At 46.5% G+C, this 16324-nt stretch overlaps 1 protein-coding gene across 1 annotated transcript in view; it reads left to right on the forward strand.

The window, feature by feature from the left end:
• The first annotated feature begins 1997 nt into the window (after nucleotides 1-1997).
• BCAR1 (BCAR1 scaffold protein, Cas family member) overlaps nucleotides 1998-16324 on the forward strand; it is a 106611-nt gene continuing 92284 nt past the window's right edge. The window contains exon 1 of the mRNA XM_036751524.1: nucleotides 1998-2103. Coding sequence (XP_036607419.1) covers nucleotides 2092-2103 — 12 coding nt within the window. The 5' untranslated portion in view covers nucleotides 1998-2091. The remainder of the gene's footprint in view (nucleotides 2104-16324) is intronic.

Raw genomic sequence — 16324 nt, forward strand, 5'->3', positions numbered from 1 at the left:
AAAACATATAAACAACAAAAAAACCCACATAAATAAGGTTCACAAAGCACTTTACAGCATTGCATTTTGTCCTCGAAAAAACCCTGGTGCTATTATCACTCCCATTTGACAGTTCAAGAAACTGAGGCAGAGTTTGAGTGACGTGCTCAGGGTCACAGAGGTAGTAAATGTTGGAGACCAGGCCTTCTCGACTCCAAGTCCAGTCACTATCCCTTGTGCCATGTTGATTCGATTACGGTTTCTAGACCAAGAAGTGGGAAGGAGGGGATGGGTAGGTGAGTGAGGGTGCTGCGGAATGGCAGAAAGAGGGTCTCAGCAGCTCATAAATCCTGTCTGTCAAACCTGGGAGGAACTGAGGTCTCCAGGAGAGAAAGCGGTTCCCTGACTGGATGAAATCAGAATGCTTGACGGATTTACCCATGAGGAAACTGAGTCTCAGAAAGGCTAAGATAGCTTGGCACAGTGGAAACGGCACTGACCATGTAGCCAGACAGCTTATGTTTAAATCTTCCTTCGTTTTCCACAAATGTCCTGGACAATTTCTCCTGTCCCCTCCCCACGATCTGGAAACAACGAAGACAGCTTTTGTCTTAGTTCCCTATTGATCTGATATCCTATGACTCTATTCACCAGCCTAGTAACCTCTGGATCAAAGTGCCCCTTCCTGGGACCATCACTCTTCTATGGGGGCTGTTTATTAGACTGTAAGCTCCTTGCGGACAGGGACTAATTTTGTATTTGTAATCCCAGCCTTTAGCTCAGTTTTGGGCACACGGAAAGCGATTCATTCATTCATTCAATACTGGCTCTACTTACTTCTGGGACCTTGGTTAAGTCACAGCGTCCCTGGACCTCTCCTTCCGCATAAGGTCGTTGGACGTGATCGAGGTCTTTTCTAGCTGTAGGTCCAGGACTCCCCAACCTTAAGTAGCCTGCGCTTCAGTGTCTATCACTGAATTAAGAAGCGCAGGCTCCCGAATCAGTCTCAGGTCTCTTCATTATTCCACGATTGCCATTACAGCCCGTTTTCAACCTCAACAAAAATGTACTGAGCATTTATTATGTGCCCGGTAGGGTGCCAAGTGCTGGGGATACAAAAAAAACAAAAAAACAAACCCACCCTCCCCCACCTCCCTTTCATGCCTTGATAGTGGGAGGGGGCGTTGTCAGCCCTGGTAAAGCCTCTGGGATGTATCATCCGACACTTACTGCGAGCTTACACCGTTCTAAGAACTGAGAATACAAAGAAAGACAGAAACACAGCCCCTGCCCTCTAGGAGCTTATATTCTAACAGACAGACCACACGCAAACTGTCACATACGAGATATATACGATACAGTATGAAAGGGAGGTAATCTCATAGTGACAGGGAAGGGAAGCCTCAGCTTTTCTCGGGGGCCCCTGAATGTCAGAGAAGGTAGTCGGGGGCGGGGTGAAGCAGCCCCCTGGGACTACTCCTTAGGCCGACAGAAAAAAATGGGGCCGGGGTCCTTCCCTTTAACGTAGCCTGAGCTCTAAGCAGAGAGGAGGGGAGGGAAAGAGAGGAGGAGGAGGAGGAGGAGGAGGAGGAGGCCGCTGAGCAGGAGCGCCTGCGCACGGGGATAGCTACAGCCGAGTTGCACCGACCGGCTCGGGCTGCGTGCGTCCCCGGCCACCCCGAGCTAGCGGCCCGGACCCAGGCAGCGGGCTAGCCTGCCCTCGCGGCCCCCCAGGAGTCCCGGCCCCCGTGGGGCGGGGTGGGGCGGCTGGCCCCGGCCCCTGAGGGAGCGAGGGGGGCGGGTGGAGAGCGCGCGCACCCCGAAGCCCCGGCCGAGCCCCAGCCCCCCGCCTCCGCGGAGGAGAGCCTCGGGATGCGCCCCGGTGCCTCCGCGGGGCTCTGAGCGCGGGGCCCCGCCTGGGGTGCCCAGAGCCGAGAGGCCGCCGCCGCCCCCGCAGGAGCAGCCCCGCCGCGCGCCCCGCATCTCCTCCAGGCGGGAGCCGAGCCTGGACTGGGGAGCCGGGCCCCCGCCGCGCGCCCCCCAGACCCCGCGGGAGGAGAGCGAGGCGAGGGAGTGGAGGAGCATCCCCAGCCCCTGGCGACCGCCGCCAAGATGTCTGTGCCGGTGAGTACCGCGCCCGCCGCCGCCTCCGCCTTTGTGCCAGGCTCTCCAGAGGGGCGGAGCGGGGAGCCAGGGGACCCCGGGAGCCGGGCTGCCGGCGCGTGCCGCTCTCCGGGGACCTGGCAGCCGGCCTGGGCAGAGCGCGCGGGGCCCAGCGGGGAGGGCGGGGGTGGGGGGGCTGCACCAGACTGGCCTTACTCTTGTGCAACGACTTGGGGGGGGTGGGGAGTGATCTCCCTGGGCCGCCCCGCTCCATGCCTCCCACCCTCCCGAAATGATCGGAGAAGGGGCTTCTTCCCCCACTTCTTCTACCGAGGGCTTTGCTTTTTGGGCTCCCGAGACTGCAAGGATGGAGAGTTGGGTTGGGATCTCCGAGACAGATTTAGGGCCGTCACTTGACAGCAAAATGGACAGCTAGGAGACCCAGGGAAAACTGTTCTGGCCTTGCCAGATGGCTCTACCTTCAAACTTTTCCTCTTGCTGGATAAAATCCCCCGGAAACTTTTGTTTAACTTCTCCCAACTACGTAGCATTTTCCCCTTCTCTCTCAGGCCCTTCCTTCCCTTTCCCTCCTCCCATTCTTCCAGCTGCCTGGCCCCTTCTGAGTTTCCAGTTCTAGGCTGGGCTCTGGTTTGGCTAATGTCTGGGTTGTCTGCCCAGTCGGTGCTGATGGTGCCAGCTGCCCTGGGCTTTAAGTAGTTCTATTCCAAGGCCGGGTCCCAGCAGGGGAGTCCTAGGGAGACACTAGATCAGCAGGTTCCTGGCCTGGCTTGCCCCACTCTTGGGTTCTGTTTACTACAATGAATGGTCCTTCCCACCTTTGCCCCCTGTGACCGAGGCTCAGTGGACTGGGAGAGGGATGTGTCTACACTTCAGGATGATCTGGGGAGGAAAAGCTTGTGAGCCTGTGCATGAGTTAGAGGCTTTATGGTGATGCGGCTGGTGGGGATGCAAGCCAACTCTGAGGTTTTTATTCCTATCCTCCTGGGTGGGGAAGGACTTTTCTCCATGGAAAGAGATCAGCAACGTCAGAGGCAGATATTGAAAATGAGGGGAATGGGAGAGAAAAAAGCAAAGCAAGGGAAAGGTGATTAAATCTATTTCACAGTTCAAGGCACATCATTAAGGGACTTAGGTATCATGTTTCTTTCCATCCAGCAGGTAGGAAAACATTTCTCTGCTGGTCCAGTGCTCTTTGACAACTCCTGTGACAAACTTAGCTGCTCTGTAGTCTTACTTACAGAAAGCCAGTGTTCAGTTTCTCCTAATCCATGACCCTTTTCTCCCCCTCTCTTGGGGACTGCTGTCCTTAGGCCTCATCACCAGTTTGGGGGAATAACTGTTATAGCTCCAAGATCCAAATCCTGCCACAGAAGGTAGTTTTTTTTCCCCCTTTTGGCCTCTTCCAGGCTTCAAGTCATAAGACTTGAAGGTGTTTCTGTGGTACCTTGGGCCAAGTTAGTTGTTAGTTGCCCTACAAGGCTCCCCATTGCCAGACAGTGTCCCATTTTGCAGATTGGTAAACTGATAAGGCAAATTCCCACAATATCGCTCTCAGAGGAAGAATTGCTCTATGTGATAGGACACTGAAATTCCAGACCTAGAACATCCTTCCTATGAGACCTTGAACAATATCCCCTTGGTTTCCTCATCCTTACCTTCATGGTTCAGCTCAGGTGCTACCACCTCCAGGAAGCTTTCTCTCTTTCCACCAGTTGTTAATGCTTTCTCTTCCCTTCAGTTATCCTGTATTTATTTATCTGGATCATTCTGTATATTACCCCAGCAGAAGGTAAGTCCCTTGAAGGCAAGGTTTTTTTTTTTTTCTGTTCTAAGTATCTAGCAAGTAATAGGCTCTTAATTAATGTTTGTTGAATTGAATCCATGTAATGGTGGGAAGGAGGAATGAAAAAATAAGGATTGTACTAAATCATCTTGAAGGGTCCCTTCCAGCTATGATGTCACAAATTTGGGCATCTCATATACGCATTATTCCTCTGAGTCCCTAGCCTCTCTTGCCTCATATTTAGTCAAGAAGCACACAGACCTCCAATTTTACCAACTTGTTTCTGGGTCCTTCATCTCCCTATCTTGACCCCCCAGCCATTTTCCTATCTCGTTCCTGTGAAGCAGTCATACTGTATCTTCTTCACAGGGGGTAGATTTGAGTCTTAATTAACTACTGTAAAGTGTTTGGAGATTATTGGATGAAAGATGCTATGTAAGTACTGTGCCTTGTTATTATGGAATTAGAGGCTGGCTCCCGCCCACAGTAGAAGCAGGGTAATTCAGAGTTACAGAAGAAAAAATTAGGGCTTTCATTGGGTGTTGTGATTCTCTTCCCCCTTGCTTAACAATTCTGTTTTAAAGTGTTTCCACCCTAATTGTTATAGAATCATCTAATGTTTAAAACAGAAACAAACAATTGCTGCCAAATCCCACCTCTCTGGCCTTTTCTTTAGAAGCTGACCAGGGTCCCACTGTTTTCACAGACAATTCTTGGGAACTTGGGTAAGTTAGAGGGGCCGCTGGCAGGCCCCGTTCTGTCCCATCCTTGCTATACTGGGATGGAAATATCAGAGACTCAGTTTAGGTTGGCTGTGGTATTCTTGAGTCAGACACTGACTGTACAGAGGCCAGGATGAAGGTTGCATAAAGCTGGACTGTGCTGACCCTGGGCAGGAAGATTTGGAAGATTGAGAGGTCATTTTAAAAGATCATTTGGTTCCCCCAACACTTATGGGCCTAAGGACTAGTCCAGGGGTGGGGAACCTGTGGCCTCGAGGCCACATATGGCCCACTAGATCCTCAAGTGCAGCTCTTTGACTGAATCTAGTGTGTTCTTTGAAGTTTGGATTCAGTCAAAGGGCTGCACTTCAGGACCTAGGGAGCCATATATGGCCTCAAGGCTGCAGGTTCCCCACCCCTGGACTAGGCGCTAGGGAGAAGTAGGTGGTGAAGCAAATAGAGCACCTGACCTGGAGTCAGGAAGACCTGAGTTCAAATCCAGTCTCAGACACTTATTAGTTGTGTGACCCTGGTCAAGTCACTTAACCCTGTTTGCCTCAGTTTTGTCATCTGTAAATGAGCTGGAGAAGGAAATGGCAAACTACTCCAGTATCTTTGCCAAGAAAACCCCAAATGGAGTCATGAAGAGTCAGACAACTAAAATGACTGAACAACAAGTTTGTGAACTACAATCTCTTTTACAAATGCACATTATTATATGATCTCCTTGCTTGTTTTAGTGTCATCGAAGCCTATTTTTTCTTGGAATGAAACACTAAAAACCTGATGAAAAACCTGACAAACCCCTCCAGTATCTTTGCCAAGAAAACCTTAAGTGAGGTCACGAAAAGCCAGACAGGACTGAAATGACTAAGCGACTACAACAAAAGCACTAGGAACAGGGATACAAAGAGCAACAACAGCTAGCATTTACACAGGTCTTTAATGTTGTCTCACTTGAGTAGGTGCTGTTATTATCCCCGTTTTACAGGTGGGGAAGCCAAGGATGACAGAGATTAAGTGACTTTCCCAGGGTCACCCAGAGTGTTTGAGGCTAATTTTGCTTTCAAATCTTCCTGGTTTTCAAAGCTCAACATCACACACACACACACACACACACACACACACACACACACACCATAGTCCCTGCCCCCAAGGACATTTTATTCTGCTGATATAAAATGTATAGAAAGCAATTGAAGGCTGAAGGAGTGTTAATTTGGGAGAATCAGGAAAGCCTCTTGTAGAAGGTGGAACTGAGTTAGCTAAGACTTTCTTGGATCTGGAAGTCCAAGAGCAGAGGAGAAGGAGCATATCTCGATCTGGTAACCCCAGAGTCCCTGATTGTACTTGGGGGCAAAGGTATGGGCAGGGAGGTATTGGGGTTGGGACAATGAGGATCCTGTACACTAATCAGCTTGGTAAGTTACCCAAGTGACCTCATTTTCCCCTCTGTGGGCACTGTTATTGTTACCAGGTGGCTGGGCCCCCATCTGGCTCTGCCTCCCTGTCACATTTGGTGAGATCAGCCTGTGAGCCTCCCTGGGAGCAATGAAGGGGGTGGGGCAGATGGGGGATTGGGATGAGGTGAAGGAGGGACACCCCGATGGGCTGGCTGGCCATCATCTCATCAGGTTCCCCTCTACCAGAAACCAAATGTGGACAAAACAGGGAAACCCATTTAACGGCTGACTTCTAATTAGCTAGAAACCTTCTGGCAGAGACAGCTAAGCATGGATTTGTTTTGGGGTGGAAACGTGGCTATTTTATAAATTTGTCTTCCAAGAAGCTTTATTCCTCACATCAGAGCAGAGATATCCTGGGCCCTCAGGCAAGATCTGTGGGTGGGTGGTTTGGGGGGGTTGGGGGTGGAGAGGGTTTTTTTTCCCCTTCATTTTTGGAGTGGAAGAGAAAGTCTGAAATTGCTTTCATCTGCTGAGGGATGGCCACAGGGAAGTTTCCAGGCAGAGCGGTCTGTCTCTTTTAGTGCCTGAAACACACTGAGCTCAAAATAGCTGGGGATCATGTCTGTGCCCACGGCCACGTTTGGATTTTAAGCTCAAGAATTCATTGTGGCTCTCATTATCCAAAATAATGCTGAGGCAGGACATTTAGCCCCAAAGAAATGACAAGAGGCTTTCAGAACTGAAGCTAGCACTGAGGTCTCTAGGGAGGGAAAGTGTAAAAAGAGGTGGCATTGGATTCTCTTGTATATTTATTTATTTTGTGCATTTTTTTTTTTTTTGCAAATGTAGCTGGGCCTGAGTTGAGTGAGTAATTGAGTGGTTGATTTTTCCCAGGCATCTAGGCTAAGAAAAACATGATTTTGAAGGGTCACATTGAGGCCTGCTGAATTTTAGACTGAATTCCGGAGGGGTGGGCAGCAGCATCCATCTATTGTGCTGAAGAGCTTGGGCAGCTGGGTCCCTTCACTCATGAGTTCTGTAAGGAGAAGCAACTTTGGTCTCTAGACATTTTGTAGACCTTGCCCTATTGATGCTTCCAACAATGATGTCCCTGGGGCTGGATTTCATGGAAATGTGTTTGCAGATAAGGTGGGAAGAACCTTGGAAGGCCAAAGGGATTTGAACAGTTGAAGGATTGAGGTTTTGGATGGGGCAGGGGGGGTGGAGTTGGGGGGTGTGGGGGTTAAGGCATTCTATGAACAAATAGATGCATGATAAAGTCATTCCTACTCTGCATATGACTCAGTAGACATCTGTGGGGCTCCACTCTGTTCTGTGCCTTGGTTTCCCAGTATGGAGGTCTAGGTGTCCCAGTGGATCCTGCCTTGGGTGTTTACTATCTACTTGACCTTGAATAAGTTATGACCTCTATCAGATTTAGTTTCTTCATCTATGAAATGGGGATAAGGAGAGTACCCAAGGCGTAGAGTTGTCATGACAATCAAAGGTATAAAGCATTTCTAAAACCTTAAAAATACTATAGAAATGTTAGCTATTATTATAATATCTGAACTGGGGCAGCTCAACCCTTCACAGAGGAATAGGGAAGAAGGGCACTATAGAGGCAATTTTGTTCTCAAGGGTAGAGGCACTAAGTAAGCATGGAGTCTCATTGGGAGCCAGAGTACTTTTGAGGCTTCTCCCATATCCGTTGGTCACCTCGCTGTATCCTGGGATGCCCAACCTTCCCAGTGTGGCTGCAGCCTGCCCTTACACCCTACCTCCTGCCACTCCCCCACGTGTCATCTGTGCTCCAGCCAAACTGGACTCCTCCTGTTGGCTGAACTCGTCTGCACTTCCTTCCTTCTCTCATGGGATGCCTCTTCCTCTCCCCTATCTTCTCACTCTTGAACCATTGAAATCCTCCAGTCTCCCAAGGTTGGGCTCAGCTGCCTACTCTTCCCTGATCCTCCCTGACCAGAAGTCATCTCTGCCTCCTCCATGCAGTGAATTCATGGCAGAGCTGGAACTATAACTTTGTGCCTCCATCTTATCCTTTTCCTTAGATAGGAGGGTTTTTTGAGGGAAAGGAGCATGGGTTATTTTGCTTTTTTTCTAGCCCGAGAAGCACTGAGCTGTACTGGATAGAGAGCTGGCCTCAATATCAGGAAGGCCCGAGTGCCTCTGACGCATCTTGGCTGGGTGACCCCAACAAGTCTCTCATTGCTGCAGGCAGCTCTCCTCCTAAGAAGCTGCCAGCCTGAATCCCTAATGAAATTCCACCTCCAGTCCTGACCTCTCTACTTTGGAATAGAATTCCCATACACCGTGGTTTGTTCACCTGATCGGTCTATGTCCAACTCTTCATCAGATAGGTCCATCTTGGCAAAGATACTGGAGTAGTTCTCCAGTATGTCCCCATTTTAAAGATGAGGAACTGAGGCAAACAGGGTTAAGTGACCTGCCCAGGGTCACACGGCTAGTAAGTGTCTGAGGCTGCATTTGAACTCAGATCTTCCTGACTCCAGGCCCAGTGTTCTATCCACTGTACCATCTAGCTGCCCCACCACTACAGGTTAGTAAATGTTTATTGAATTAGTTAAAAAGCACTTTTTTATATGACTTCGTTCCCTGTGCATTTTCTTCAGTCCTTTTAGAAATGTCCAGATAGAAAGGGAACATTACTGTCATCATCTCTTAATCTTAGTTTCCCCTTAATGACCCTGTCACAGGTCTGAGCTGCTCCTAGCAAATCCTTCTTTTTGTGAAGCTCTTATTCTGATCCAGAGCTATACCAGGGCCCGTGTGTGAACTGGAGGCAGAGGACACCAGTGAATTGTCCCGAGTTGGTCATGCTAACACCCTGGCTGATAAAAACCAATGCCATCTTAATTCAGTGCTTTTGTAAGGACACGCATGCCGAGGGGTGGCTGCCAGGACCGAGTGCTGTGAAGGAGCTCAAAGGCTGGGGATGGACGGAGAAGCAGCATTCAGATAGGAATTGTATACCTATGTGGGGGTGGAGATTTGAATGCAGGAGACTTAATAGCTGAACAAGTTTACAGGAAATTTGTCCGTCTGAGAGAAGAGCTAACATGGAAGAGAGAGGCATGTTAACAAGGTGGGTAAATAGCACCGGACAAGAGGGAGGAGCCTGTGATTTTATAGTTCCAGCTCTCCCATGAATTCACTGAATGAAAGTGAGTCACTTTTCCTCTTGGGCCTCAGTTTTTCTTTCTGTAAAATGAGGGAGTTTGAAATAGAATCATAGATCCCAGAGCTGAAAGGGGCTTCCTATCTCACAGGTCATGGATTCCAAGCTGCTCATTTTACAAATGAGAAAATTGAGAGCCAGAGAGGTAGCAAGTGTCAGAGGCAGGATCTGGGCCTGGAGTCAGGAAGACCTGAATTGAAATCCAGTCTCAGGCACTCCCTAGCTGTGTGACCCTGGGCAAGTCACGTAACTGCTTGCCTCAGTTTACTCATCTGTCAAATGAACTGGAGAAGGAAAGGGCAAACCAGTCCAGTATCTTTGCCAAGAAAATCCTAAATGAGGTCACAAAAAGTCAGATGAGACTAAGTAACAGCCATACTGCCTCCTAGTTTAGCTGGATCATGCCTGAGGTTTCTTCCAGCCCCTGAGGATCAACTGAGGCATCTCCTGCTCTCAGTCACCTTAGTGGTACAGTCAACAGGGCGCTGGACTCAAATCAGGAAGACCCAAGTTCAAAGGTGACCTCAATTAGCTGTGTGACCCCAGGCAGGTTACTTAATGTTTGTCAGTCTCAGTTTCCCCATTTGTAAAACAGGGATAATAATTGTCGTGAGGAGCAAATGAGCCGACGTAGCTACAGATCTTGGCAGAGCCTAAAGCCCTGCAGTATATAAATCCTAGCTGCCTTTTTTTTTCTCAGTCTCAGCCAGGTGTTGTTTTTATTTTTTCCTCCAATGAATCGTTTATTTTAATTTCCATCCAGTGACTTGGCAATATATTGTAAGTTCTGAGGTTTTAAATAGGACTGTACTCGGGCTGATGGGTTAAGACACACAATCGTATAAACGTACCTAACAATGACAACTTGATGCCTCTAATTGGTGCTCTGAAAAAATGAGAAATTAAAGGATCAGGCGTATGACCTATTGTAGAGCCTGTCATAAAAGAAGCTTTTCCTTGGGTGGACCTACCCCAGCCTTTATTTTTTTTTTTTAGGGATAGACCATTCTGACCTGTTGCTTGACTAAGAGGGTATCTACACCACGGGGTACTTGGCAGGGGCAAGGGACTCATCTTGTTCTGTGGAGTTGAAAACAGGTAGAAAAGTCCAGCTTCCGCCCCCTATAAAGGAAGGCACTGGGAGGAGTTTGATACTCCGCTGTCCAGCCCTCCAATCAGAGGGGAGAGGAGGCTAAGGAAGATAGTGATGGTCTGGAGGGGCATAGTGAACAGATTGCAAGTGATAGGTTTGTCCTGGGAGGAGCAGCTTGTTCTATGGAGTTGAAGCCAGGCAGAGGGGCAGATTCAGAGTGTGCTCTTCAATACAGCGATACTGGCTTCTTTGCTGTTGCACAAATGAGACACTCTGTCCCTGCGCATTTTCTCTGGCTGTTCCTCCTGCCTGGAATGCTCTACCTCTTCATCTCTGCCTCCTGACTTCTGGCTTCCTTCAGGTCCCAAATAAAATCCCGTCTTCTACAAGGATGCCTTTTCCAACCACTTTTAATTCTAATTTCTTCCCTCTTTTAATTTCCCATTCATCTATCGGGTGTATGGCTTGTTTGGACATAGTTGTTTGCTTGTAATTTCCCACTTTAGATTGTGAGCTCCTTGTGAAGCTCATGTATATATATGTGTATGTATGTGTGTATGTATGTATGTCAATATGCCTCCCCAGTGCTTAGCACAGTGCTTGGTAAGCACTTAATAAATGCTCATTACCTGACTGCCCAGGAGTATTATTCCTGGGTCAAAAGGAACTTTATTTGCATAATTTCAAATTACTTTCTAAAATGATTATTCCAATGGTTTGGGGCCTTTTAAAAATATAATTGTTAATAATTTAAAATTTAAATTCAAAAAAATTTCCCCCCTAATTACACATAAAGACAATTTTAACATTCATTTAAAATATTTTTGAGTTCCAAATTTTCTCTCTTTCTCCCTCACCTCCCTCCCTGAGACAATAAGCAATTTAATATAAGTTATACATGTTGTAATTTTTTTTGGACAACTTTTCATATCTTTTGGTCACTTATCTATTGAGGAAAATGGCTTCTGGTGTTAGGTTTCTGTGAACTGCCTATATATCTTGGAAGTCGAAGTCTTATTGGAGATATTTGATACAAAGGTTTTTCCCCTAGTTGATTTAGACTCCTCCTTTTCTTCCATGTATTAATTTTTTTATGCATGTGCACAAGCTTTTCAAGTTTGTGTAATCAGCTAAGGAAGCTTTTATAACCAGCCCTGGTGGTTTATTATGGTATTCTGGTATGCTGTTAGTGATGGGAGCTGGATGGGTGAGTCTGAGGGCTAAGCCAGATACTAGGGATGGACCTTATCTTGGGCTACAGGATTGTTAGCTGTACAAATGACCCTTTGTAACCTAGTCCAACTTACCTTTCCAGACATACATATTTCTCCCTTTCGTGCTCTATGTGATCCAGCCAGACTGGATTTCTTATCGTTCCTCATAAACAACACTCTATCTCCTGACCGGCTGCTCCCGATGCCTGGAATGCACTCCAACCTTCCTTCCACATTGCGGGTTTCCTACCTTCCTTCAAAGCTCAGCTCAGAAGGCACTGCTGACATGAAGCCTTTCCCCACTAGGGCTTCCTCAGCAAATTACCTTGTATCTATTTTGTATGTGGTGCATCTGTACTTTGATGTATCCCTCTCTAGAATGTAATCTCCTTGAGGGTGGGGCTCTTTCATTTTTGTCTCTGTCCAATCACCTAGCACAGTGCTGGGTGTACTATCCCTCCTCTCTTAAACCTATGCCAATTTTGCTGACCGATGCTTCAAAACCTAGCTGTAATTCCTTCTCTTCCAGGAAGCCTCCTCTACCATTCCAGATCTATTCAGCTTCTCCCTTCTCTAAACTCTGATGGCCCTCGACTTCTACCCCATGGTCACATATAGCCATCAAGGGCTGTGTTTTTACACGCTTTGTCTCCTGTTAGCGTGGACCGGATCTTGGAGTCTGAGCTGGAAGAGACTACCCCAGAGGCTGTCTAGTCCAAACTGCTCTGGAACAAGTGTGCCCGCTGTCATAGCCCCAGTGAGGGGTCATGAGGCCACTGCTTATGCCCTCTTAGGAGGGAGAACTTCTCCATCCTGTTATTTTGGGCGGCTTTCATTTTTCAGTAGGTCCTTCCTTGCAATGTCCACCCACTGCTTCTAGATCACCCTCTTGGGGTCATGAACAAGCCTCATCCTTCCTCTATTCAATTGAATAATACTAAGAAATGATATTTCTGTAACCCAAGACCCTTTCCTGACTTTTTCTTTTGGGAAGGTATATGGAAAGTCAAGAACAAACAATAAAAACAAAAAGCTAAAGCCTCTAAATGGACTGAGTGTATCAAGCTCCTTGTTTTCCCTAACCCTTGAAGAGACTGTCACTATGTCATACCTCAGGGCAGGACCCTCTTTTCCATTGCTTCTGGAGTATAGGAGGCCCTCTCAATGATTTAGGGGAATTGATACAGGAGAGAATTAAGCAGTTCTTGGACCATCCTCCCCACCCCCACCCCCCGAAAAAAAGCTATATTTTAACATATTTTGACCTTTTCCTAGTTCAAGATTCCTATAAACATTACTTGAGATTGCCTTGATGTAGAGAGATGTCCCAGAGTGTCAGTATGGACTCTGTCAGTTTGGGCATTTCTCTCTCTAGGCTAGAAATTCCTGGATTTAGGATGTTAAATGATTAAAAAATCGTTTCTGGTAGACTTGGGCCTACAACACAAAGTGCCATCCTGGCATGGCCTTCACCTTTCTGGTCAGCTTCCCCTGGACAGTCTTGATTTGGTCAATGTCCTTTCTGAAAGGTGGTGCCTAGAACTGAGCTTGGTACTCCAGGTATGGGCTGACACAAGTCTGCCAGTAAAAGCTAATCACATTCTGCGGTTGTCTGAACCAGAGGCCCTTTGCCCTGCCCCACCCCCCAAGTTAGTCTATGGTAGCTTCCTTCTCACCCTCCACTATCCCTGAAAACTTGGCTTAAGCTTCACTACTTTTGAGAGGCTTTTCTTATGTCTCATCCCAGGCAGACCTTTTTTCCCTTTATTGCTCAGTGTGTCAGGGTCAAATAGACTGCTTATCAAACCTTCTCTGGGTTGGCATATTTATTACTGCTCTCTGCATATAGAACCGTCTCTGGCCAGCCTGTTGTTCTCTCTACCCAGAAATGGGATGTTGCAAGTGCTTTGATAAGTGAGTTGAGACTTGGACTCTGGTCATCATATAAATTTCAATCCCAGTCACTGGGAGGGTTATCTGTTTCCTCTTACGGACATCCTCTCTGGCCCAACATATGCCCCTGGCACCGGTCCCACAAAAGGCCACTGTGAATGCTAACACGGTATTTTCTCTTGGTTCCAATAGACTAGGCCTCTGTTGATTATCCACAATTTATCCTGTCTATATCTTGTTCTGGCTTAATTGTTTGCAAGCTCTCTGCCCTGTTAGCCTGTGAGCATCTTAAGGGCAGGGACTGTTTTGGGTTTGGTTTTTTTTTTTTTTTTTTGCCTTTCTTTGCATCACCAGCCTTTAGCAGAGTGTCTGGCCCAGAGTAGGCATTTAGGAAATGCTTATTGACTTTCGAGTGGTTAGTAAATGCAGGGGAGGAAAGGGTCTATCTATCCACTGTGCCATTCCTGGTCCCTCGTTTCCTTAGACCTTGCTTCTGCTGATCTGTGGCTAAAACCAGCGTAGCAACAATCATAAGGATAATGATAATAACTGATGTTCATATTTCACTTTCAAGTTAGCAAAGCAAAGTGTAAAGCGTTCCATGCCTTACTACATGGCTCCTCTTGTGCCCAGCCCAGCCTGGCCCCTCATGCAGGAAGGGACCTGGGGACAATCGCCGCTATTCTTTTGAGACAGAGCACTGGCTGGGGTCCTGTATGTGGGCTTGAGGCACCTTGACCCAGCTTCCCCTCCTACAAAGGCTCCTTGTTGTTTGGACCCTGCAGAAGAATTGGGATCTTAATCCTAGGTGGAATTCAGCTAGTGTGTGGGATTAGTGTGGCTCATTATTCCCCCTCAATAGAAGCAGGAACTTCCAGGGCCTTTCTAGGGATTTTCTGGATCCCCGAAGCAGGAGCTGTCTAAATAAAATCATTAAAAACTTAAGAACCCTCTCAGTAAACATAAACAAAGAAAAGGAAGCCGACAAAAATGATAGATACTTATTACATCAAGGGTTTGTGATTTCAACTCTTCTTTGTCTTAGTCATTCATACTAAATCAGGCCAGTCTTCTGATGATGAACTTGTCCAAACTGAACTGAGCTGGTCCTCCAAAGGCTCCCTCTCTGGGCCTCTTCTTGAAGCTTTTTCCCCTTGATTCGTCAGCTTGCAAACTGCTGGAGTCACCTCAGCATGACAGCTAGGCAATGGAACGAGAAAGATTTCAGTAGAGAAATAAAAGCTTACTCTTAGTAATAATGATAGCAATATCTTTACTTTTTAACCCTTTCTAAATGGCTTTTTTGTCCATTTACTTAGACAGTTTTACTGTCCTCTTTATATAGATCTGGGCATGTCGGTTTTCTGCTAAGACATTTCTAGTGGCTTCCAGTTACCTATCAAATAAAATTCATACTCCTTTGCTTGCTGTCGATACCAATATTTAACAGTCAATCAATACCCTGCCTTTCTCAGATTTATTTCATATTACTTAGACTCGGAGTATTTACTTCAGAGACCATCTAGCTTAACTCATATCTGAACAGCAATCCTCTTGAAAACATCTCTGACAAGTGACCATCTTAGTATTGCCTGACTGGGACAAATTATAGGACTGTTACTTCATTCTGTAGAGTATGTCTTTTTATAATTCAACCTAAAGTCACAATAAGGATTTTTTTTTTGCTTAATATTTCTGCTTTATGTACCCTAGCACACAATCAATTTTTGTAAAGGTGTACTTGATCCAGAAGATAAAGCGTACTCCATAAGACTCCCACCATTAAATAATCCCTACTGTTGTAGGTCAGCACCACCTCTTCAGTTTATAATCTTGGAGAGTTGCCTAGGGCAGCTAGGTGGCTCAGTGGATAAAGACAACTTCTGGGCTTGGAGTCAGGAAGACTCGTCTTCCTGAGTTCAAATCCGGCCTCAAGACACTTGCTAGCTGTGTGACCTCGGGCAAGTCACTTGACTCTGTTGGTCTCAGTTTCCTCACCTGTAAAATAAACTGGAGAAGGAAATGGCACACCACTCCAGTATCTTTGCTGAGAAAATCCCAAATGGACTCGAGAAGAGTCAGACATGACCAAAATAACTGAGAAACAACAACGAAAATCAAGAAGTTAAGTGGACTTGCACAGGGTCACCTAGCTAATGTGAATCTGAGATGGGATTTGAAAGCTGGGTCTTTTTGGCTCCAACTCCAGCTTCTTAACTCTTGTGCTATGGTTCCTCTCTGCTAGACAGTATAAGAAGAAGAAGGATGAAAATGAACATTGAAGTAGAAGTGTCTAATGGTCCTTATGACCCTAAAGAACTTTTGTTTATGTACATCGCATCTATCAATATTTATCATGTTGGAAATTGCTACTGTTATATTTTTAGAAATATTTATTCATTCATTTAAAAATATCAAACCCCTTGCATGTTAACATAAATGCAATTTTTATTTAAAATTTTTTTCCAAAACAAACAATGATTTTGTGAGAAGTGGCATTATTTTACATATTTTTGCCAGTCTCCTTAATGTGCATCTTCATAAATGATCACTGAATTCTCCTGCCCGCTTCTGCGTTCAGTCTTTCGCAGTATGCTATTTTGATTGAAGTAGTTGCTGACCTCACACAGATATGTAGCTGGAAAAGGGAGGAGTATTTTAGTAGGCAAACAACATCTTAGTATTATTGTGAAAATAATTTTGTTCTGGCAGAAGTTGGGGGAGGTAATAAGCATTTATCCAGCACTCACTCTGTGCCGGTGCTTTGCAAAATTTCTCTCATGTGGCTCCCACGACAAACCTTCCAGGCAGTCACTGTTGTTATCCACATTTTATAATTGAGGAAATGGAGGCAAGCAGAGGCCCAGGGTCACATAGTAAGTATCTGAGTCTGGAT

Source organism: Trichosurus vulpecula, chromosome 3 (assembly GCF_011100635.1).
Source record: "Trichosurus vulpecula isolate mTriVul1 chromosome 3, mTriVul1.pri, whole genome shotgun sequence".
NCBI lineage: Eukaryota > Metazoa > Chordata > Mammalia > Diprotodontia > Phalangeridae > Trichosurus > Trichosurus vulpecula.